The sequence below is a fragment of the Peromyscus leucopus genome, chromosome 19 (assembly GCF_004664715.2).
Source record: "Peromyscus leucopus breed LL Stock chromosome 19, UCI_PerLeu_2.1, whole genome shotgun sequence".
NCBI lineage: Eukaryota > Metazoa > Chordata > Mammalia > Rodentia > Cricetidae > Peromyscus > Peromyscus leucopus.
This window is the reverse complement of record NC_051079.1, coordinates 82,924,306-82,946,679: the sequence shown is the minus strand read 5'-3', so window position 1 is coordinate 82,946,679 and position 22,374 is coordinate 82,924,306. Positions and strand designations below refer to the sequence as shown.

Below are 22,374 nucleotides of genomic sequence, written 5' to 3'. Positions count from 1 at the left end.
TCAGAACTGCAGATGGACTGGGGCCGGGGGCTGCTCCCATAGGAACATATTCACACAAGTCAGGATTACGACAAGCAATGAGGGAAAGTGTGCTGTGCACAGGCAGGGAAAGAGGGATGGCATCATAAAAACAGCAAACCCAGAAGGGGAAAAAATAAAGACGAAGAGAAAGCCATCTCATTGCCAGCTCCACAGAAAAACCAGAGGGAACATGTCCCTAATGCGGGAAAAGTCAGGGGTCAGAACAAGGCATCCAAAGATGGACAGGTATCAGACACCGCCAAAACAAGAAGGTAAAGCCAGCAACATGACAGAGGCTCTCCCTACTCTGCAGGCCAACTTCAGCCTGCAGCGCACAGAAAAGTCTGCCTCGCAGAGGCCTGCTGGGATCGAGAGGTGTTCTGGACAGGTGGGCAATTAGTAACTATCGTCAAAGCAGAGAAGACAAGGTCCAGCCTGGGAGGACAGGTGGTGGTGACTGTTCTGAGATGGAAAGCCAGCCAAGCGACCCTTCAGACAGCACAGCCCGTATCCTCTCTTCAAGAAAACGTGCCATCTAGTCCTTTGCAAAAAGGGACGGGCAGAGGCTGCTGTGCAGTATGAAGATCCACCATGCTATACATCGCAGGCAAAAACTGCAGACACAGGGTCAGAGCACGGTAACCCAGAACCTAGCCAGAAGACACGACGCCTCGGGGAAGCAGGGCTGACCGTGCTGAGCTAAGGACAACAAAGGACAGCAGCTTGGAATCTGCCCAGAATCCACACAGGTAGTCCTGAGAACAGGGCCTGGCATGCTGGCTCAGGAGGGACTCAACAAATGCTAGTGAACGCAGCAAACTCAGAGCAGTGCCTTGTGAACCATCAGGAGCAGGAACCCTGCACACTGAGAGCATCAGTGCCTGGTTAACAGGGTCTCTGGACTTGGGTTTTCATCAGCTTACAATCTTAGCTTCGGCAGCAGCTCTTAGAAGCCTGTGTTTCTATCTGAAACTGCACATCTCCTACTGAAGCAGAATAAATTATTCCAACGTTTAAATGAAGATGGTTCTAGTGAGTCTGTTGTTGATGGCTCCAAGTGGCCCCTATAGGATCTCAGAGAATGCCATCCATAGTTGTGGTCACCTAATGATCCCGGTGATTTCTGGGTGATGGAACTGTGGTACTTCAAAGCTCCCACTTCTAAGGAAATGACAGCTTCAAAAATGCATCATTATTTTAAAACTGGTATCAGATATGGTGGCTCAGATTTGTAATCCCAGCAGCCAGGAGGCTGAGGCAGGAAAATGGCTGCTACCCCGTTCTCAAAAAACAAACAAACAAAAAACAACAACGAATAAATGAATGGGCATAATACTCTGAAAGGTTATCTGTAAACTAGGTGGCAAGGAAGGAGGCCACTCTCTAACTAGCAGAACACAGCTCCAGGTCCTGCCACTAGATTTGTGAGAAGCTACACTCACGTTCCTGGGGGTATTCAAAGCCAGTCCTCAGACGCCAGGGAAGGAGTCATGGCAGCATCTGGCCCAGGGTTCACAGGTATTGCTCCCGTCAACCTCACCTCTCTGGCAAGCCCCTTTGCAGGGCTCCTAGTTAACAAGTGAGCCAGGAATTAGAGCCTGGGCTCCACTGACAGCCTGCCCCTGCCAGCCTTGCTACCCGGGTGGATTGCTCTGCTGAGTGCCATGCCTCCTGGGAGCATCCTGAAGGGCAGCAGCAAACACTGGGTAAAGGGATGACAGACAGCAGGCCACTGCCGGGCGGGAACCAAGACGGGCAGAGCCCCCCCACACACACACACTAAGAAGGCTCCCTGCACAGTGAGCTCCCTGCGGCTCTCCTCATTCCACAAGCTGCTCCCTGCAAGTCCTACACGGTGTTCGAGCCCACTCTGCAGTTCAGTGTGTCATGTGAGCGCTATGGCCTTCCTTCTAGCATCCTGCTCCTGTGCACATACTAGTTCCTGGTGACTGATTCATGAAGTAACTGGTAGTTATATTCTCCCAGACCATGCCAAGGGCTCTTTTCACTTTTAGATACCATATCATGATTGTTTCTCACTTTTTAAAATGCTACTTAAATTTAGAGAAGATGCCTGTGACCAAAATACTCCTTCTTCATTACACTTCACCATACCTCTTGTCTCTGCCATTTCACCAAATCATGCTTCTGGCTCTGAACTCAAATGCTCCCACGCCCTCTCTGGAAGGCAGTGGTGAAGTACATGGACTTGCCAGGCAAGGAGCTAGTCTGGGCCCAGTTCTACCACTTCCTACATGGCCCTTGGACAAGATCTAAGGGTCTCTGGAAAATTTCTCTCGTCTGGTTAAAATGAGCTGCTGAGGAGGAGTGCAGGGTACCCAGCTTTCCCAGTGGGAGTCAAGAGTCTGCAAGTCAGCACTTCACAACTTCTCCATCTTGCCGAGAACTCAATCTCTGAGACTGCCTGGCAAGTAAGATCCAGTCCCAGAGGTCTTCCTGCCTGCCCTCTTCCCCCCACCCAGCCAAGCACCCACACAAGAGGAACCACAGGCAGGGTCTGAATCTGCCCATTCTCATTAGGAATGGGAATCCTAGGGACAGTAAAGGCCCCTTATGAACTGGTCTGGTGGTGGCTAGCTCCCTCATCAACAGCACTGGCCGGCGTGTACAAGTGCAGAGCTCTCTGCCAGAGCACAGGAGCCAATCTAGACTGGGTTTGTGGCTGTAAAACACAAGAAATATCGCTTATTTGTGGCTGTGAACCAGGAAGTCAAAGAGGAAAGTGGAGCAGGGCTCACTAGCCTCCAAGAATCCTGTGCACAAGAGCTGCTGGGAAAAACGGACTGGGAGAGACCTCCAAAGCTATCAGCAGCCCATGTGTGAACACCAGCGGCCATCACGGCTTCTGCATGCTCCACCCCTCAAAGCTGCTCCGTGTTGCACTCTCCTATTCCATGCTGCTTGAGTCATGAAAATACCAGCCTTTCCTAAAAGATTTGCATTGGAAAGTCAGAAACATGATTTCTAGAGCTTTATCCACAGCGACTTGCTGAGCAACACAGTTTTCACTGCTGTTGAGTTTCAATTTACTTCAGCAACTTACTGAATCAAACTATTTCAAACAGAACGCACAGCTACACAAAGTCAGCACTGTCCAAACACACGGCCATTTAAATTTTAACTAACATTAAGTAAGGGCTCAGGAGGGTGCTCACGAGCAGTGTCTGCCCGGCATACTCAAGCTGAGCACCCTGATTCCCAACTCCACAAAAACAAATCAATAAATTAAATTTCAACTCCGTGTTTCACCTGCACTGGCCCCGCTCTAAGTGCTGGCCAGTACGCATGGCCAGTGGCTTCTACCCAGGACACACACAGCACGCCCTCCTCTGCACAGGACTCTGCCACCCAGGCTGCCCTGGCTCCCCAGCCCACTCTGTGTCCTCCCGACAAATCCACGGTGTAGGAAGCAGCAAAGACCTGAGAGTCGGTCATCTCCTGCCACTCACACTCCACTCTGAGCACAAGATTAAGAACTCATAACCCACGGACGGACCAATACCACAACACACGCATCATCTCAGAACTCACCAACCACCAGTTACACAACACACACTCAACCCAGAATAGACTCACTGAGGTGCTGTCTGCAGTTAAAATACAACTGCAGATTTGGGGGGGGGGGTACGGAGGCGGGGAGACTATCCCAAAACTGCCCAGTGTCAATCCTGGCCTCAGCTGAGCCAACATCCTCCTCCTCCCCTTTCTAAGACTTGGAGCTTTAGTCTGTAGTTTTGCCTATTTAAAAAAAAAAAGAGGAAGGCTTTTCCTGTTGGCAACACGAAGCCCTTTTGGGTTTCTATTTCCTGAGGGGAGGAAAGAGGGCAGGAGCAGCCTTTGCCACACATGCAGACCAGCTCACAAACTGGCTGAGTTTTCTTTTGACTGCTATGAGGTAGATGTCACAGGTTCTACTTCTCAGGTGGGGAAACTGAGCTGTGGGAATTAGAACCCAGGTAAAACCAGCTAGAACCAGACCAAGTATGCGAGCAGCAACTTCTCAAAGCCAAGTGCACGCTTCCCAATATGGGAAACAAATTCAGGTAGAAACGGGAATATTCAACTTTGTGTTCCCTTAACCGACCTCCGCCGTTCCCAGGCTAGAACTGGAAGGTTATGCCCACTGCTGCCCCTCAGGAAACAACCACCGGGAAAACCCAGAGCTGCGCAAAGCAGCCTCTGTGGAAAGCAGTGTCACAAGCCACAGGAGAAAGGCAGGCAGAGAAGGTGGACGCTAACTCCAGAGGGCAGGCTGGGGCAGCAGGAGCTAACTCCACAGGAACTAACCACGGAGAGGGGCTCAGGAAGGGACAAGGCAAGAACTGTGAGCGTCTTCGGCTCCTCCAGGAGGCGGCCCACGCTCTGCAACCGAGGCCTAGGGAAGCCACCCTTCCCATCAACCTGACCTGAAGAGCAGGTGCTGCCCACATCTTACACTAAACAGTGATGGGCTACTTTGTAATTACCAAGTGGCAACTCCAGGGGTCACCAAGACAGGCTGACCAATGCAGGACACCTCATGGTTGGGACTTTTCAGTCACAGTCTCTGTGCGATCAAATGGTTCTTCTCTAAACTTTTTTTAAAATAAGAGACTGAAGAATGATACACCTTCAAGGGGCACAGAAAGTCACACGGCTCTTGTCATCTCCCAGCCCAAATCCAGGAGTGACAATCAAGCCAAAGGACAGAACTGACAATATGCAAGGGTCACTGCCAATGGGCAAAGGACATGGTGCTGGACAAGCCACCACGGCCTCCTCTTCCCACAGCAGAGCCGACTCCCCACTGAACAACGCCTGCGTGTGTGGCAGTCAGTGCCCAGTGGCCGAACCTGTGCGCCTTATGACACAATCTTTGAATCACACTGAATTACATGCCCTGAAGATAGGGTGTCTGGATGGTCTACCCAGTCGTGTGAGCCCTTGCAGGGAAGGGGCCTCCTCTAACTGGCAGGAGACGTCAGGGTTAAGGCATCCTGTGGGCTTGAAGATGGAATGGACCAAAAGCCCAAACAAAATACAGGGAGCCCCTAGAAAAGAAGAGAGCCTGTGTGCCACAAAGGCAGGAATGTGCTTCAGAGTGGGCCCTGGAGACAGATGTGACACCAGGCAGCTGATACTTAGACCCCTGTCTTGTAAGAGCTGAATGGAGAACCCACCCAAGCTTTCCTAATGTGACTCCAAGAACATGCCTAATGAGATAACTGTTCCAAAAACCAGTTCACAGTGCTTTGCTACCTGAGCACAGAAAAGTAGGAAAGCAGAGAAATATCAAGAACAGGATGCTGACTGAGTCAGTGCACACACCACCTGGGGAGAAGACATGGCCGCCCCACTTGGGCATGTTCACACAGAGCCTCACCTGCTTGCCTCTGTTGCAGGCCGCACTCTCCTGGGCAACCTTCTGGAGCTAGTGTCCCATCCAGCTTAGCTTAAAGGAAAAGCAACACTAACAGGCTGGCCGGTCTTGGACCTGGCCTCCTCAGATCAACACTGGCCCATGACAAGCTCGAGGGATGGCTGCTGCGAAGGGTGGTCACTCCTGCAGCCTGAAATCTGGCTGCGGTATCACAAGAAGCCTCTGGACTTGAGATCTTGGATTACTTTCTAAGTACAACTTGCCCTTCACAACCTTAAGATCTGATGCCAATCCATCCCACCTCACCAAGGCACAGCCTCTTACTGTCCAAGGTGCACTGGGATCCCTGCTCCCAAAGGCCACTTTTCTATGAACTCTTTAAAGATGATACCCAAAAGCTCACATTTATAATAAAAAATAGCCAAGGCTTTGAAGCACAGGCCTTAAAATTATGTATTTTTTTTCTTTTAAATGTCTACTTAAGGAGCTAGATGGATAGCCTGGCGGTTAGGAGCACTTACTGCTCATTCAGAGAATCCAGGTTGCTCCCAATACCCACATCTGGTTGCCCACAATTGCCTGTAACTACAGTTCCAGGGGAATCCAATGGCCTCTTCTGGCAAATGTGGACACTTGGATGCTTATACACATGATCCACATAAACTCACACAGGCACATACATAAAAATCATAAGTAAATATATAATAAGAAAAACACATAAAAGTTTACTTAAAAATTACTTTCAGCCACAAGCATGTTGTTCCTAAGGTGAAAACAGTACTGCTTTTTCATCCAAAGATCACGACACCAAGATCCTCTCTAACTTCTATAGCATGGCCATAAGAAATTTGCTTAAAATCATTCTAGGCTTCCATTTTTCCCTCACGTCCCCCCACACCGCGCCCCTTCTATTTCTTTCCTCCTTGGTGTAAGGAACCAAACCCAGGGCCTCTCTAACCCTAGGGCCTCTCATGTTTCCAAAGGGTTTTGCCAGCCTGTTTAATATTCTAGTCCAAAAACTAGACTGGCCTTGTCCTCCTGGGTAGCCTTCTCCAGAATCAGCTCTCCAACCTGAGCAAGCCATGGCTCACTGGTGACAGCCCCGTGGCTCAGCGGCTGGTCCTCCAGGACTCCCCTCAGGCACCCTAGCAGCAGCACGTGCCCTAGCCTTTCCGTCTCCGTGTGGAGGAGCGTTGTACAGGAGTGTTGCCAATGTGGTCAGTATGTCTCAGCATCTGTGTGGGGTGACCCTTCTCACCTCCCTCCTCAACTATGACGATCTTTGTGAAGCAAGACCAGGTGTACCACCGTCACCGGCAGAGGCGGCGGCGCTTACAACTTCCCACGCACCCGGTGCTCACAGGAGCCCAGGGAAGGAGATCACGGAGACTACCCTATGTCCCACAGTACACCCCAGGGGCCCTCAGCGGTGCCTTCCCAGTGGAGCCTCCCGGTTGTTCTGAGGAAAGGCCCACTACTTCTGTCAAAGCAGGCAGGAAGCGTGCGGGAAGAGGGAACCTGGTTGCTCCATCAAGCTCGGACTCCCTCCCTCACAGAGTGCAGCACAAAGAGCATGCGTGCAGCCCTGTGAGCACCCCCAATCACAACCACACTCTCACTGCTGACCCTGGAGGCTTCAGACAGACAATGGGATTCCATCACCGAGGGCACGGAACACATCAAGACTAACCATGGCCAGGAGGGCTGCCAAGAAGCCGCTCACGACAGCTGCCACTACGGGCACACCTGGAAGGCCACAACCTTCAGAGCCAACTCAGGTCACGGTGCTGCAGCTGTGTGCAAAGGCCTCCCGTGTCCTCTGCACTCCTGCCGGAAGACGGCAGTGAGGAGGATGTGGCTAAATGCATGAGCCCACACCCCACCCTCACCTAAAGGACTCTCCTTACCTTTAAACTGAGGCAGCTTCTAAAGCCACTGAGACCGACCACGGCAAAGGAATCAAACTGTGGGTCAGAGGTGAGGACGCAGAGGGCCAGGCGGGTTAAACGCAGAAAGGGAGAACCCAGAGAGCCCATCCACAGCTGCCTCCGTCTCTGGGAGAGGAGCTCATGTAGCAGGTATGTCCAACACTACGTATGCCAAGCCCTAAACAACGGTCTCAGAAGTCAGCTCAGGCCTGTGCCAGGGCAGTGCTCACACCGGGGTTCACCGTCTTTACTCTCCAGGCTCATGCTCTAAGCCTGTCCTTTCACCCTACCCGAGGTGGAAAGCCAGCTAGCAGTCCATGAACCCAGGCCAGCAAGCAGCCTCCCAGGGCGGACTCCTCCCAGAGAAGGATGGATGCTGCAGGTGCCACGTGTCCACCAGGCGGAGACCCAGCTGGGCTCAGCAGGAGCTGTGGACTCTCAGCCACTGGAAAACCACGCCACCTTTCTTGAGGTCTGCAGGGTGTCCCCTGAAAGGCATACCCTGAGACTAGAAAGAACACTTGGCAACCCTTCCCAAACCGGCCCCTCACTGTTAACTGGGCCACACTTCAGCCAACACTTGACCTTAGTTCTGTCTCTTGCTAAGTCACCAAGGCTTGATGCTGGCCCACACATCCCTCTAGACAAGGTGGTAGACGAGAGAAGATTCAGACAGGTCTCTTTCTTGCCATCCCAAGGTCAGTTCACATAAGACCAACCGGCCACATGGAAACCATCATTGGGCTACCTTTACTCCTAACACACAGGCCCAACTCTACTGCTGTCCTGGTTTACTAATTCTCCCTACCCACCTCTGAAAGGTCATTCACAGGAGGAACCAGACAGGGTACCCTGCCCCCCCAGGCTGGCCAAGCTGACTAGCAAGCTCCAATCCCCCCCCCTCCCCGCAACAAAACCATGACACAAGCCACCTGAGACAGATAAGTCACCAGGCACATGAAAGAGATATGGGTGGCATCTCCTGGTCCAGAGAGGATCAAGGCTCTTAGCTGGTTTGGAGTCCTCTTAGGACCTATACCGTAGTGTCCTAAACTGAGTAAACGGGAAACTGAGGCAGGGTCTAAGGCGAGCTGAGTAACAGAGCCCAAGCACCACTGAGTTCAGGCATTCATCTCTCTTGGAGGTGGGGGAAGGGTAGGAGATGAGGCGAGTCTTCTGGAGTTGGGAGCTGGTAGCACCTCATCCCACTGAGTGATGACCAAGGACACAGGCCACAGTGACTAAATCGACGGACACCAGTCTAGGACTGCTCCGACAGCCTCCACCAGAGATGATTCTGATGGGCCTGAAGTATGATGAGAACTCAGGCCCAGGGGACAGCATCTGATCGATGACTGGACTTGGGAGAAAGGATGGCAGTAGGCGAGTGTGAACACCTAGGTAGCAATGTTCAAGCAGACCAGGAAGGGGCACTCCAGGGATGGACCAGGTCTGGGGGATCCATAAGACTACATGTCACTCACCCCAACCCCACCCCAGACTCTAGAAACACACCTGGCCCACAGTGGCACCCAGACTAACAGAAGCCCAGAAGAACATACAGAGGCTGACCAGCTTACAAACCACCAACGAGACCTCTACTTCGAGAGTCACAGTTATGGCAGAGGGGCAGACCACGCTGCTCATGCTTAAGACGGTGCACAAGCGGAACTGTCCCGGGTCAAGCCCCAACTAACAGTGGAGACACTGGTTCCATGACAGTTATGTAACAGTCTAGAAACCTCCCTCCGGAGGTTCCGCCACACACACAATCTGTTCCTTGACACCTGCCTCAGAAAGTTCTCCAAGCAAGCAGTGGAGAATCCGCAGAGGAAACCAGCCTCTCCCGGGTCTGTAGTGCATGCTCACGACTCCCACCCCAAACCAGGTGAAACAAGATGCAGGATGTGCAACCGTTACACACTCGGCAGAGTATCCGTCCCCTAAGAAGTTACCTCACACGAGTCTCAGAGTCTAGCAACCCTTGGGGCCAACATAAACTGGGTGGTCAGCAGATCCAGGCCTGAGGGGAGGGGGGTTTCGATGTCTCTCAGATCCGCAGGAACTGAGGCAAGCCAGGCTCACCAGTCTTGAAACGCACAAAGTATAAACGAATATTTTGTTCTAGATGCTCAGAAAAGCCAATGGGTTGAATGAATAGCTTCACACAAGAGCAGTCACACCTGGGGCAATTCCAAACCAACGCCCCCACCTTGCTGTCATTGGGGACATTAAACCCTAAAGGTCCTCTGGGATGTGTGGAAAATTTTTAAATGAAAATGATACCTTCCCGTGAGTACACAGGAAAGAATTCTGCGTGCCATTAAGCAGCTTTTTAGAATCCCCAGGTGATGCTCTGCTAACATCCGCCCAGATTTAAAACGTACTAGGTAACCTCAACACACACAACACCCCACTTCTCAATCTCACCTGATGGCTAAGCTGTATCACTATCAAAAACCTACTGTCTCCAAAAAAAGGAAGGAAAAAAAAATACCTTCAACCTGACTACACTAAAATACACGATTTAACTTATAGGCAAGAACAAGCTCCTAAGCTCCCCAGTCTGAACCAGCAAGGCCCCCTGGCTTCCCAGCCCTGGAGGGGAGGAAGCTGAGAACGGCGTGCCCGTCTGTCCCCAGGCCTCCATCCCGAACTGTCAATCCCGTCCTAACGGGAGTTATGGTTAAAGTGCCGGCGTCCTCGGCGGCCCCGCGGGGCGGGCGCACTCACCCCTGGATGCCCGGGCTGTACGCGCGGCTCTTCCACGGCGTGCCCGGCCTGGCCGCCTGGGTCCCGGGGCCGCCCCCTCCGCTCAGCGTGGCCGCGCGGCTGCCCGACAGCAGGTAGTTGAGGCCGTACGTGCTGGCCTTGTTCTCGCGTTTCCGCCGGCCCGGGTGGAACTGGTGCTGCTGCGGCGGCGGCGGCGGCGGCGGCGAGCCGGCGGGCGCGGGGCCGCGTGGGCCCGGGTGCGCGTGGGCCGCGCCGTCGGCGAAGCTGAAGAAGGTGCGGCCGCCGCCGGCGCGGCTGAGCGAGGTGCTGCTGGAGGACGACGACGACGAGCAGCCGGGGCTCTCGGTGCCCGACTCGGCGTTGGACGACGACGAGGACGAGGACGACGACGACAGCGACGGGGACTTGTGCAGGCGCCGCGCGCCGTCCGCCGCGGGCCCGAGCGCCGTCAGCAGAGCCGGGGGCAGCGCGGCGGTGGTGGCGGCGGCACCGGGACCGGGTGCAGGCGGTGGGGGCGACGCGGCGGGCGCCGGCCCCGGGCCTCCTCCCGCTGCCGCTGCTGCTGCTGCTGCTGCTGCCGCCGCCGCCGCCGCTGCCGCTGCCGCTGCGCGTCCCGCAGCCCGGGCGCGGCCGCCGTGTCCAGAGCCGGCGAGTTGAGGCAGAAGTAGGACGCGAAGCCGGAGCCGCCGCGGCCCACGCCCTGCGAGGTCTCCCAGATCTGCATCCACAGGGCATTGGCCGGCCCCTTCTGCTCGGGCTGGATCCAGGCCACGCGCGGATCCATCCACGCGCCGCCCCGCGGGGGCCCGCGCCGCCCGCCGCGCCCCGCCCCCGCCCCCGCCGCGCCCCGGGCCGGCCCGGCCGCGCGCGGGACGGACGGACGGAGGGACGGACGGACGGACGGAGGGACGGGCGGGGAGAGGGAGGGAGGGACGGACGGGGACCGGCCTGAGCCGCGCTCCGGGGCGCGCGGGTGGGCGCGGGCGGCGCTCGGTGGGGCGCGCGGCGCTGCTGCGGCTCCGGGCGGCTCAGGAGGCGCGGGGAGGGCGAGGGGGCCGTGGCGGCGGCGGCGTTGCGTGCGGGCGGCGGGGAGAGGCCATCGGAGGGGCGGCGACCGGCCGAGGGGGCGGGCCCAGAGCGCCGGGCCGTCCGTCAGGCAGGCAGGCAGGCAGGCAGTCACGGTGCTCCTGCGGCGCGGCGGCGGCGGCGGCGGCGCCCGGGCGCGGGAGGGACCGGGGGATGGAGGTGGGGGGTGGGGGGGCCGCCGCCTCCGCTCCAAGGAGGGGCGGGGAGGCGGCGCGGGGGCGGCGGGGCGGAGGCGCGGCCTCCCTCGGCGGGCCGCGGCGCAGTGCGCACGCGCGGGGATTTCAAATCCTCACTCGGCTGCGCCGCCTTGGTTACCGCGCCTGCGCCCTCCGCGCCCTGGGCGGCGGCGGAGAGACGGCGGGCGGCGCGGGCGCCGGCAGACCAGACAGACAGGGCGGGGCCGGAGGAGGGGGCGGGGTGCGGGCCCTCGCTGTGGGGGCGGGGCCGCGCCGCGCGTGCGCAGAGGCCCGCAGGGCGGCCGGGTGGAAGTTTCCGTGCCGGCCGCACGGCCGGCTGGGAAAACGAAACCGCTGCGACGGCGCCGCCCGGCGAGGGTTGGCGTGCGGGTCTAGCCGCTCGCACGCCCGCACGCCCTCCGGACGTCTGTCTGCTCGCGCGTTCCGTGCGGTGCAGTCAAGTGACCCGGCAGGAGCCTGGCCTCCGAGACCCGCGTGGCTCGCCGCAGTCGTGAGCGCCCCGCCTGGTTTGGGATGCGCCACGGGGCCACGCGGCCGGTGAAGTCGGAAGCAGACCCAGTGTCCTGTGCATGTGATGTGCGGGGCGAGCCTGCTCTCTGCTCCCGCTGCGCTTGGGCCCGCCGCGGTACCTGGGCTCCGCTTTTTTTTTTTTTTTGAGCATCAGGGAGCGGCTCTGCTCCTGGTCTGTACCAGGGAGGAGCAAACTACTGAGTGCTTGGCGCTTCTAATATGGCACCAACGTGGAAGAGCCGTAGTACATACTTAGTTCCTTTCCTCAGTGGCGTGGAAATGAACGAATGTTTCGTCCCTGGCGTTTTCTGACCGCCTGTCTATGTGGCGATCACAGCCAACGATGAGAGCCTGTGCATTAAGCTGTGTACGGAGGTGCATGCCTGTAATTCCACCACTGGGGAGGCTGAGGCAGGAGAATTGCAAACAGTACAAGTCAGCCTGGATCAAACAAAGAACCCCTGTCCCCCAAAAGCGAGGGGGTGTTATATTAAATACTACAGGCAAGAAAAGAGCCCTCAGTTTGGAACTCAATTTTAATGATTCGGGAAATCCTTCAAGTCCTTGCCCTCTCCCTTCGCCATCCCTTTGCCCTATTGGCTCTGCTGCTGCCAGGAGCATCCAAAACCAAACTATTACCTTTCCTCTCCTTGGTCCTTCCAATCACCTCTACCTCCAGTCTGTTTTTAAGTTGTGACTCCCAAATGGTTTCCCGCATCCCATCCTTGCCCCTTTAGTTCTTATCCACACAGCAGGTGGTTCTTCAAGTGATTCAGATGCATGAATGTCCACACATGTATTCATACATATTTAAGTTGTTACTTTTAAGAAATCAGATCATGTATCCCTCAGTGTCTTGCTTTTTTGATGACCAAAAATTAACAGCCTTGCTAACCTTCTAGACTCTTACCTTGTCATCCTCCCCCTCTTCACACCTTTTCTCCCGGGTTATCCCCTAACCTTGCTTGCAGTGGCCACAGAGGGTGGGGCACACTTCTGTCCCTGAGTTTTTGCTCTGGCTCTTACAGCTACTTGGCATGCTCTTCCCCAGACATACGCAGGATTCCTTCTATCCCCTCTTCACATTTTCAGGACTTCCAAGTGGCTCTGCTTAAATTGCAGACTTTGTCCTCAACTTCCCCCATTTCTTTCCCTGATTTACCAATCAGGCACCCAGAAAACAAGTTTGTTCCTTCCCAGTTCTGGAGACCGGGACGTCTGGCATCAAGATGCCAGCAGGCCGTGTCGTCTGAGAAGGTTGTACGGCCAAAGCCAGCCCCTGCTTCCTGCTTTCCTCCGAGCGTTTCCTCTCCCATCAATCCCTGGCACTGCTCCTTTATCCACAGCACTACCCTGTCTCCATCATCCATGGCACTTGCCCTGTGTCTGTCGTCTCTTAGGACACCTGTTATGTTGGATCAGGCTGAGAACATCTGTAAAGATCTGTTTCCCTATAAGGCCATTCAGGCACCCAGGGTAAAGGCTTCCACACCTTTTGATGCCACCCACTCCACCATCTAATACGTCATTTATCTGTGTCCCCTCAGCTGCATCAGAATGACAGGTCCCCAAGAGATGACGGCTTGTCCTCTTCACTGCTGGACACCAGCTCTAGGACAGTGTGGCACAGCGATTAAGTCCTCCCTGAGTGCTGGCAGAACAGCCAAGGACATGAGCACCATAGTCCCCTTGCCAGCTTCCGGAGTCTGTCATCCATGCTGCCATTTATTTTATTCCAGTGTTTTCCTGTGGGTTTTTTTTTCATATAGTCTCACGCTCTTATCTTTGTAGTTGCCTTTAGCTGATCCCCCTCCTTTGATTAATCAGCCACCAGACAAGTTTTGTAATTAGAACAAAGGTTTTATGTAAATTAGAAGCCATGTCTTTCTTCCTTTTGAGATTTACTTATTTTTATTTTATGTATTTAAATAAGTGTTTGCCTACATGTATTTTATGTGCACTACGTGTGTGCCTGGTGCCCATGGAAGCCAAAGAAGGATGCCAGATCCCCTGGAACTAGAGCTACAGATGAGAATGAGCTATCGTGGGTGCTGGAAACTGAACCCAAGTCCTCTTACAAGAACAGTGGGTGCTCTTAACTGCTGAGCCATCTCTCCAGCCACAGAAGCCATATATTTCTTGATGCTGAGAGTAAAATTCAGTCTTTGAAACTCTGGGCAGGGAGATCATTCTTTTTGTCATTAGTTTCCACAGAGAAAAAACCCAGCACTTTCTCTTTGGGGCTCGAAGGGCCCAGGTTCCCAGGCTGAGTGGCATATCACTCAGCTACTGCTGGGTAGCTGGCTGCCCTCAAACCCATTGGCAAAGTAGTGTTTAGTACTTCTTAAAGCCAGCCTATGGGCCGAGTGGTTCTACTGAGCTCAGACATGGCTGATCTTGCTGCAGTCGATTGGCAGGACAGCCAAAGGTGGGCTTTCCCAGAGGGTCGGTCGCCTTCACACAGCTGACATTCGGCTGGCGGCAGCTGGGGCACAAAGGCTGATGGCCTTCTCTGTGTCCTCATCCAACAAGCTGTCCCGCTCGTTCTGAGTGTGGCTAAGCAGGGCAAGAAGCAAGCAGGTGTGCACAACCTGTGAGCGGGCCTGTCATCATTTCTCACCACACTGTGGGCCCAAGTGACAGATTCGATCTTGATACAGACCGATGGGTCTGATTATCGTCTTCTTGTGTTAATAGACAGTCGCAATGCAGGCCATTGTTTTCATAGCCTGTGCAAGCTGTCCAGACCTTTGCTGTCCCAGCCCAGCCCTCATGTCCATACTGGGAACACGAAGGAGAAGTAAAGGGCAGTGTCTATTGCATGTGCCTTCTTTTGTCAGAACTGCAATAATTTTCCAAGAAAACCTTTCTCCATTTTTTTAATCTTAAATTGTATTGACGAACTGACCATAATTATAGCCATTTTTAACTGCCAGGGAGGCTAAGAAATGAGACAAAAACCAATAGAGTCATGGCTTGTACTGGGCATGAGTAAGGGACGAAGGACAAAGGAGGTCTGCTAGCCAAGGGGGAACCAGGTCGGGGAGGGGACCCCAAACCCAGTGTACACATCTTGAGTTTGAAAGCCTGTTCTGACTTTCTCCGGTCATCCTTGGGAGTAACTCTGCCCGGAGAATGCAACCCTCTGATTTCAGGGCCCTAGCTGGCCTTCTCCCCAGCTCACTCCAGGGCAGGAATTGTCAACAGGGCTGATTGTGTCTCCACAAGAGGGCACTTCGATTGTTGTAACTGGGAGATTCTGGTCCCTGCGGTGTGTTTAATACAGACAGATGACCTGCACAGCCTCTGTGTGAGAGAGCCCAGAGATTCACAGTAAAGAAAGTGGAGATGTGCCCTGAATGCACAGAGAAGCATGATGGGGGGCAAGGGGGGTGGAGATCAAGAAGAGCTTCTGGACCAATAACAGGGGTGGATGCATTCCAGGTGGAGGCCTGGGGAAGGGTGATGACCAAAATGCTGGAGCCACACTTGCTGACAGGTGTGGGACGACTGGGCGTCATGCTGGGGTGCATGCGTCATGCACTGGGGAGGCTGGCTCCCTTTGAAGGTTTATTCCTAGAACAATGTAGTCTGAGTGCATTAGAAGAGCACACTCTGCCTTACTGGCTGGATGTGAAGGGAAGGCTGATGCCCTTTGACAGAAGTAGGAAACTAGTGATGGGTGCAGGCTTTAGTGTGGAGGTCATTCAGGAGGAGAGAGTGAGGGTCAGTAACCACCGCCACTGTGGGAAGTAATCTCAAGCTGGAATGGGAGAACATATTGAGAGCTTGTTTCTGACACAACCATGACAGTGTGGGCCCCAGATGGGCAGGGAGTATTGGCTGGAGGACTCAGCTCCCCCTATATGGGCAGCATCCAGGGATTTGAATATCCAGAAATCTGGGTGAACGAGAAAGGACTTCAGCTACGCCTTGTTATCCAGGGATCTGGGATGTGGGAAAGGGGCGTTTGCTCCACTCAGTCATTCAGGATGTGGGTGGGGAGGGGGCTCAGCTCTACCCAGTCAGACAAGGATTTGAGTGCCATGTACAGGGCTCAGCTGAGACAGAACAGGCAGGCTCTCTCTGGACACTGGGCAGGGGTTAAGCATTAGTGTTAATAGTGAGTCCTTTAAGTTTGTAAGCATTCCTTCTAGTGTGTATTTTCTGTAAATAAGCAAGACACCAGATGGGGCAACTAGACTCCTAATTAGATATAAAACTCTCTCTTGTTGCCCTAGCTGCCCTGAGCAAATGGCCTATCCCCTTAACTGCCAGCAGGATAATGCTCGTGCCAACATCAGCCATTTTGAACACGCCATGGACACCTCGAGACAACTGTGAAGGACTGCAGATGATTGCCCTGGCTCTCAGAGGCACAGACCCAGACAGGGATGCCAGCCTGCACCAGGCTTGGGATCACTCTTACCTGGAGGAGAGGAAACATGTCCCCTACTAGAGGGGTGACTATGATTTGCAGCAAGGCCATGATTGGCCAAAGACATAATTCTTAATAATCATAATTGGTCCAAAACAAATACCTGGATTGGGTCAAACACTCCCTTTTCAGGATGTGTAAGAAGACTGCTTAGAGGCCGGGCGGTGGTGGCACACGCCTTTAATCCCAGCACTCGGATCTTTGTGAGTTCGAGGCCAGCCTGGGCTACCAAATGAGTTCCAGGAAAGGCGCAAAGCTACATAGAGAAACCCTGTCCCGAAAAACCAAAAAAAAAAAAAAAAAAAAAAAAAAGACTGCTTAGATTCCCAGTGAGTTGGCTGGAGATCTCCTATTACTGCCTCTCATGGCGTTGCAACATCAGACCCAGTGAAGACTTCTCTTGACTAGTCTATCCTGCTTTCAGTAGTACAAGCTGAGCTGTTGACAGAATCAGCAGAGGATGAGTGAGGACCCAGGGTGCTGACTGACAGCTGGCCTGGATGTGTCTCCAGTCAGCTGAAGTGGGTACCCATTGAGTGGGGGTGCCTGGGGCATCCCCACAGTCAGACCTCACAAGCCTGAATCTACATAGCAGTAGTACCAGTGTGGCAGTGCTACTGAGACCCACCTGTAATGTGAACCCACGAGAGTCTGTTAAGGGATCTCAAGAATTTACCAAGGTATTGACTGGGGATAATACACTCACTGATACAGAATAAGGAAGACGCCCGCTGCTGATCCTGCTGGTCCAGTTGTTGTCCTGCCCTGCCCAAGGGAGAGAAGACCAACCACAGCTGCTTCATGCTTTCTGACTGGTCCTTGCTACCTAAGAGAGAGCACCTGTCCCCTCCTCAGTTTTAACCGGTCACATACCCGAAGAAGACCACGCCCATCAGGCCAGACACCCCAAAGGTCATTGGCTGAACTGAACAAATTCCCACAGCACCCACCTTGGCATTCCATTGACCCACTGGCATCCCACCTCTTACAGGAGGAAATGATTGCACTTGACTGATCCCAACTACACCCAATGCTCAATTCCTGTCTGGCCTGCAGGGTGCCTCAGCTGCATCCTGGCTCTGGTATGTTTTCCAGCAGAGGTGGTGAGTGAAGTTGAGTCCCAGCAGCAGCCACTGACAGCTAAAGGAGTCCTGAGCAGTCCAAGAACAGCCAGAACAGAGGGCAATGGGAAATAGAAAGACAATGACAGAGTAGGCTATAAACTGCCAGAGAAATGAGCTGCAGCCCTGGTCACCACTTCCAAGTCTTCCAAGTCCAAGGGGCTCAGACCGAAGGCTGACAGCTCTAACACCGGCCGTGTCCAAGGCCCACGGGTCCCAAGACCTGAGGCTTCTGTGGGAATGGCAACATCAGAGGGGGCTGCCTGCTTCCTGCCTGATGCACCAACCGGCTGCTGTCAAATACCGAAGGAAACAAAAGGTGCTAGAAACTAGCATTTGAAAAGTCTCTTTCCTATCTGTGACCCCCATCCAGGTGGGGTCAAAGAGGTCTCAGCTGGCCAATAGGGAACTGAGTGTGAGGTGTGGCTCAGTGCCATCCACTCACTGGGATCCAGGCGTCTTCCCAACATTGCCATTTCCTTGGACCTGAGAGTCCTCTGCTTCCCTGTGGAGAGCCAGCAGGGGACGGAGGCAGTCCTCAAGGAGGTTGAATGGCCAGGCCTGGGGTGGTCAGTACCTCTGCATCCAGAGCTCAGATATGCATTCCCAAGAAAGGCTGGAAGTTAGTCTAGCCGTGCCCAGAACATGAGCACTGGACCTGGCAGGTGTGCAGTGCTGACTCTGCTATGAACTGTTGGGGAGGTAAAGTCACAGGACCCATGACTGGCTTAGTGTGTGGAAGCAGGAGAGGGGGGTGTCAAGAGCTATGGGTTTCTGCTGAAGAGACTGTGGCAGCGGGGCTCGGATGTGAACACGGGAGCCACCACTGGTGCAAGACAACATGGGTGGTGGCAGAAGCACCATGGAGCACTGGACGTTAAACACTGGTGTCTCTGGCTTGTGTTCAGTTTACAGGATGCTCCTTTTGTTTTTTGGAACTGACCAGAATCTCTTGTATAGAAGACATATAACTTAAAAGTAAGACAGGACCATCCATGCTTTTCCGTATTTCTTCCACATCCCCTCTCTGTGTCTCCCGGTGTAGTCTGAAGGGGCAACAAGAAGTAATTGCAAGAGTGCCAGTGTTGCACACCACAGGCCACCCCAGGACACTTCCTCCAGCCCAAACAGCCGAGTTGGCTGTGTTTCCTGGCTGAGGTCACGTCTCAGGACAATCCAGTGCCACACCTTACCACCTCAGGTGCCAGCAGTCAGTAAGTAGAGGCTCCACCCGGGTAGGAAGCCTGGGTGAGTAAACCCAGCCTGTCTACCCCAGGGAAAATTTGCAGAACTCCTATGGGAACCCAGACTGTAAACAGGTCAAACCACCTCTCCTGTTTCAGTGAAGACCAGGGCCTATGGGTCTAGTTTTCCAGCTGCCATCTCTGTGCTTGGTCCTACAGCCTTGGGCCATCTGGTAAACCTCTGACCTCACACACCACACCTTCAGGAAGGAGTAGATGGCCCTGGTCACTCACACTTAGGATTATATGAAAACTAAAGGGATTCACACTGCAGCTGGATTTCAGGAGTGACCATTCATAGACCCTGTAAACAGGCAGCTCTACGCTGAGATTCTGTAAGAAGCTAGGATCTCCTCCAAGCCTTCCAGGCATCTCTGGGCCTTTCCCACTAAGTGAGGTAGGAGGACAGCACGTAAATCCATACCCTGCCTCCTACTCTTGGATCAGGCTGGTTCTCTTTCACCTGTTGTAGAGAGCTGCTCTTCATCTCTGTTTCCCAAGTTGTTCTGTATTCTCTGCCCACCCTTTTGGCTTGCCTAGAGTTCACTCTTTAGCCCAAACTGGCCTCAGACTTGGGACAGTCTCCTACCTCTGCCTCCTAAGTGTGTTTATAGGTGTAAGCCACCACATCCAGCTGAGTTATTAGCTTTTATCCATGGCATTTACCAAGGGAAGACAGGAGTAGCTAGGTAAGCCTCTAGAAGGAAGCCACCCTGAGCACCTGTGCCAGACTAGGCTTTCTCACCCCACAGTCACAGATTAGGCCTGGAGAATTCCGAGCCAAGCACTTAGATTGAATCTTTAAGGCCTTTTCTAGAAGACCATCTAGTATACTCCATGCACAGGAGCAGACTGGGGACCATGCCAAGCCCTGGGCAGGACTCTGTAGAGTGGCAATGGGGACAGGTAGCCACAGACAGCATACATCTTGAAGAGAGCCACCAGGTCTCTTGGAAGAGTTGGGCAGAGAGTAGTTTCTGGGATATGGGTTTAACAATGGCTGGAGGTCCTGTTTTCCTGATTTTGGGGACACCAGGGAGAGCAGGAAATGCCCCCTATGTGGGAGGCACCTTGAGCTAGTTGACATGAGCTGGCACTGAGCACAGTTGCCTGGCCAGGATTGGTCAGGAGCACATGCAGGAAGACTCTGAATGGCACTGAGTGAGCTGCACACTGAGGTGGGTGTGGACCAGGGGAGCAACCAGAGAGAACAAAGGGGCTTGGGGGCTTGCCCCTTTGTCCTCAGGAATTAGTTGTATGGCATTTCAACCCCCTGAAGTTTCTGAGTCGGCCGGAGGCATGTGTTATAACTTTTCAAGGTTCTATTCAGTAAAATATGTGGGTCTTACCACACTGGGAAACTGGCTCGGCCCCACAAAGGCCTAAAAATAGCGAGTTTACAGACCTGCAGATTCTTTCCTCATGACAGAGAGGCCTGGCGAGCTTGCTGACTGCCCGGGAGGCACCCCCCCCCTGCCCCCCAGCTCCAGACACAGACAGACCAAGGCTGGGCTCAAAGCCTTGCCTGCTGGGTTGTTCCAGGGGACACTGCATGCTGCCAAAGCTTGGCCATGACCAGCACTCTCTCTGGTCCAGGCATAGGCTGCCTGTTGCCGCTAGGACTCCTTCCTTCTGGATTGTTCTTCAGAATTTCACCTCCTTTTTTAACCTTAGTCATCAGACCGATGTTGGCCAGAGCCCACGCGCTCCACCAAGGACGGCGGGTGAGAGGACAGAGAGCAGGCAAATTGAACATGTGTGGTGCCCCCTACCACAGGACCCAAGGTTTGAAGAGCAGTCAGTTTTGTTCATTTCAGGGCCTCCCTCATGGACACTCTTTGGGAAAATGTCATCTGACCCCCAGCAGAGAAGTGACACAGGTATGGTGCTCAGGCAAACGTCCAAGGGAGGACAGTGGTACCTGCTGCTGCCACTCCTGTGCCTCGAGTTGTCGGAGTTCGGTTTAGCTCTGAGAGGCATCCTCGCCTTTAGGAGCGTGGCGATCCCACAGAGGGGCTCTGGGCCTCGCCTGGATGTGGGCTCTGGTTTGCAGCAGTATTCTAATATCTCAGTAATCCAGTCAGATGGCCAGGAAGACAATCCCCCCCCCAAAAAAAAATGGACAAGGGTTGGTTGTGGCTTCCAACGGCTCCCCACCAGCCCCTCCTACACACACACACACACACACACACACACACACACACACGCACGCACGCACGCACGCACGCGCGCACACACACACACAAGTAGGACATGGCTGGAGTGTGGAGTCACACCTGTCATAGGAGTTGTGCCTTTCTGGAGGGTGGTCAGTGTGTTTGATGGAGCCCAACTGGGAGGAGTCCCGTGAGCCGAAATCCCTGTACTGCCTCACTAAGGTTCTCTAAGTGTGAATGTCTTCATAAATTGGCTTTTGCCCATTTCCGCTGTAAAGAGCAACAACCCCCAGGTCTTGGTGGCCGACCAGAAAAACGTGACACAGAATGGTGGCTCTTCACTCTGGTTCCGCTCCACATGCTTCCATTTGGGATCAGAGGCCAGATTAGCAGCCTCCCTCAGTCTCAGTCTCATGGCTGTGGTGGTCAGGGAAAGGCCCCGCTGATGCCGCAGGGATGTGGTGATGTCACTCAGATCACATCTCACGGGTGGCACCAACCTCAGGGAACCACAGTGAACCTCATGATGTGGGGTGGGGTGTGCAATTCACCGGCAGAGATCAAGAAGGAGCGGCAGGAAGCTCTCTCTTTGACATAAAGAACCTCCACAAAGTACTGCATCCCCATGGCTGTCTGGCTCTCCACTGACCTAATCCACAAATAGTGCTCCAAATCGGTGCTTCACTGGTCTTTCTTGCCTCAATCTGGCTAACTTTAAAAACAGCCATTAACAGGTCTGTGGCCTTTTATCATAAAAGCATTTAAAATTAATGGATGTTTTGACCCCAAGTTGTTGGGGGGGGGGAATAAGACTCAAAATCTCACCTTGTCCTTGTGGGTTATTATCTGATCTTAAATAAATTCATCCATCTATGACTTATTATTCAGGCAACAAATCCACATGGTGTTTCTGCCATGTGGTAGGTGCTGGGTATCCAGCAAGGGAGGGCAGGAATCCACCCCTGTGGCACTTCCCATCAGAAAGTTAGATGAGGATTCAAGTCCGATGCCCCCAGTGGTCTCTAACACTAAGCCTATCTATGTCTGTGAGCTCAAACAAAGCAAATCCTTCAAGGCTGGGCTGAGTTTCCACACTGCCTACAGTGTGGGCAGTGAAGAGACTGTGAGCCAACTCAGGTTCTTTTCCAATTCTCTGTAGCAAGAGTTTCTAAAGAATAGAAGCAGAGAAGTCCCCTGTTGGCTGAGCCTATCATTTGCACATGTAAGGACCCTGCATCCTTTCAGAGTGGTTATGGGCTTGCATGCCCCTACCTCACTGTCCATGGTCCAGCATCTGGCTACGGTCCTTTCTAGAATGCCTTTGCTCAGACCCTACCCTCTCCATCTCTGTGGATCCCTCTCCAGCGTGTGGACTTGCCATCACCTCTCTTCATCCTGCTTCCACACTGCAAGGCATGAGTGTTGTCCTTCCTGCCTGTGAGCCGCTAGTCTCCTTTGGTCCCACTCACACCTAATATCTGGCCTAGCTAGCCATCGGGAAGCCATCTTTTTTGTCCGTAGTCCTGACCTACGGCGACTTTTCTTTGAGTTCACTCACTT

The 22,374-nt window shown here is 53.8% G+C and overlaps 1 protein-coding gene across 2 annotated transcripts in view; it reads right to left on the bottom strand.

The window, feature by feature from the left end:
- Positions 1 to 10,846, bottom strand: part of Tent4a (terminal nucleotidyltransferase 4A) — a 35,028-nt gene extending 24,182 nt beyond the window's left edge. For both annotated transcript variants that reach the window (XM_028873683.1, XM_028873684.1), the window contains exons 1-2: positions 10,683 to 10,846; positions 10,063 to 10,626 (exon numbers count right to left, since the gene is read on the bottom strand). In XM_028873683.1, coding sequence (XP_028729516.1) covers positions 10,063 to 10,626; positions 10,683 to 10,846 — 728 coding nt within the window. The remainder of the gene's footprint in view (positions 1 to 10,062; positions 10,627 to 10,682) is intronic.
- Positions 10,847 to 22,374: the final 11,528 nt, after the last annotated feature.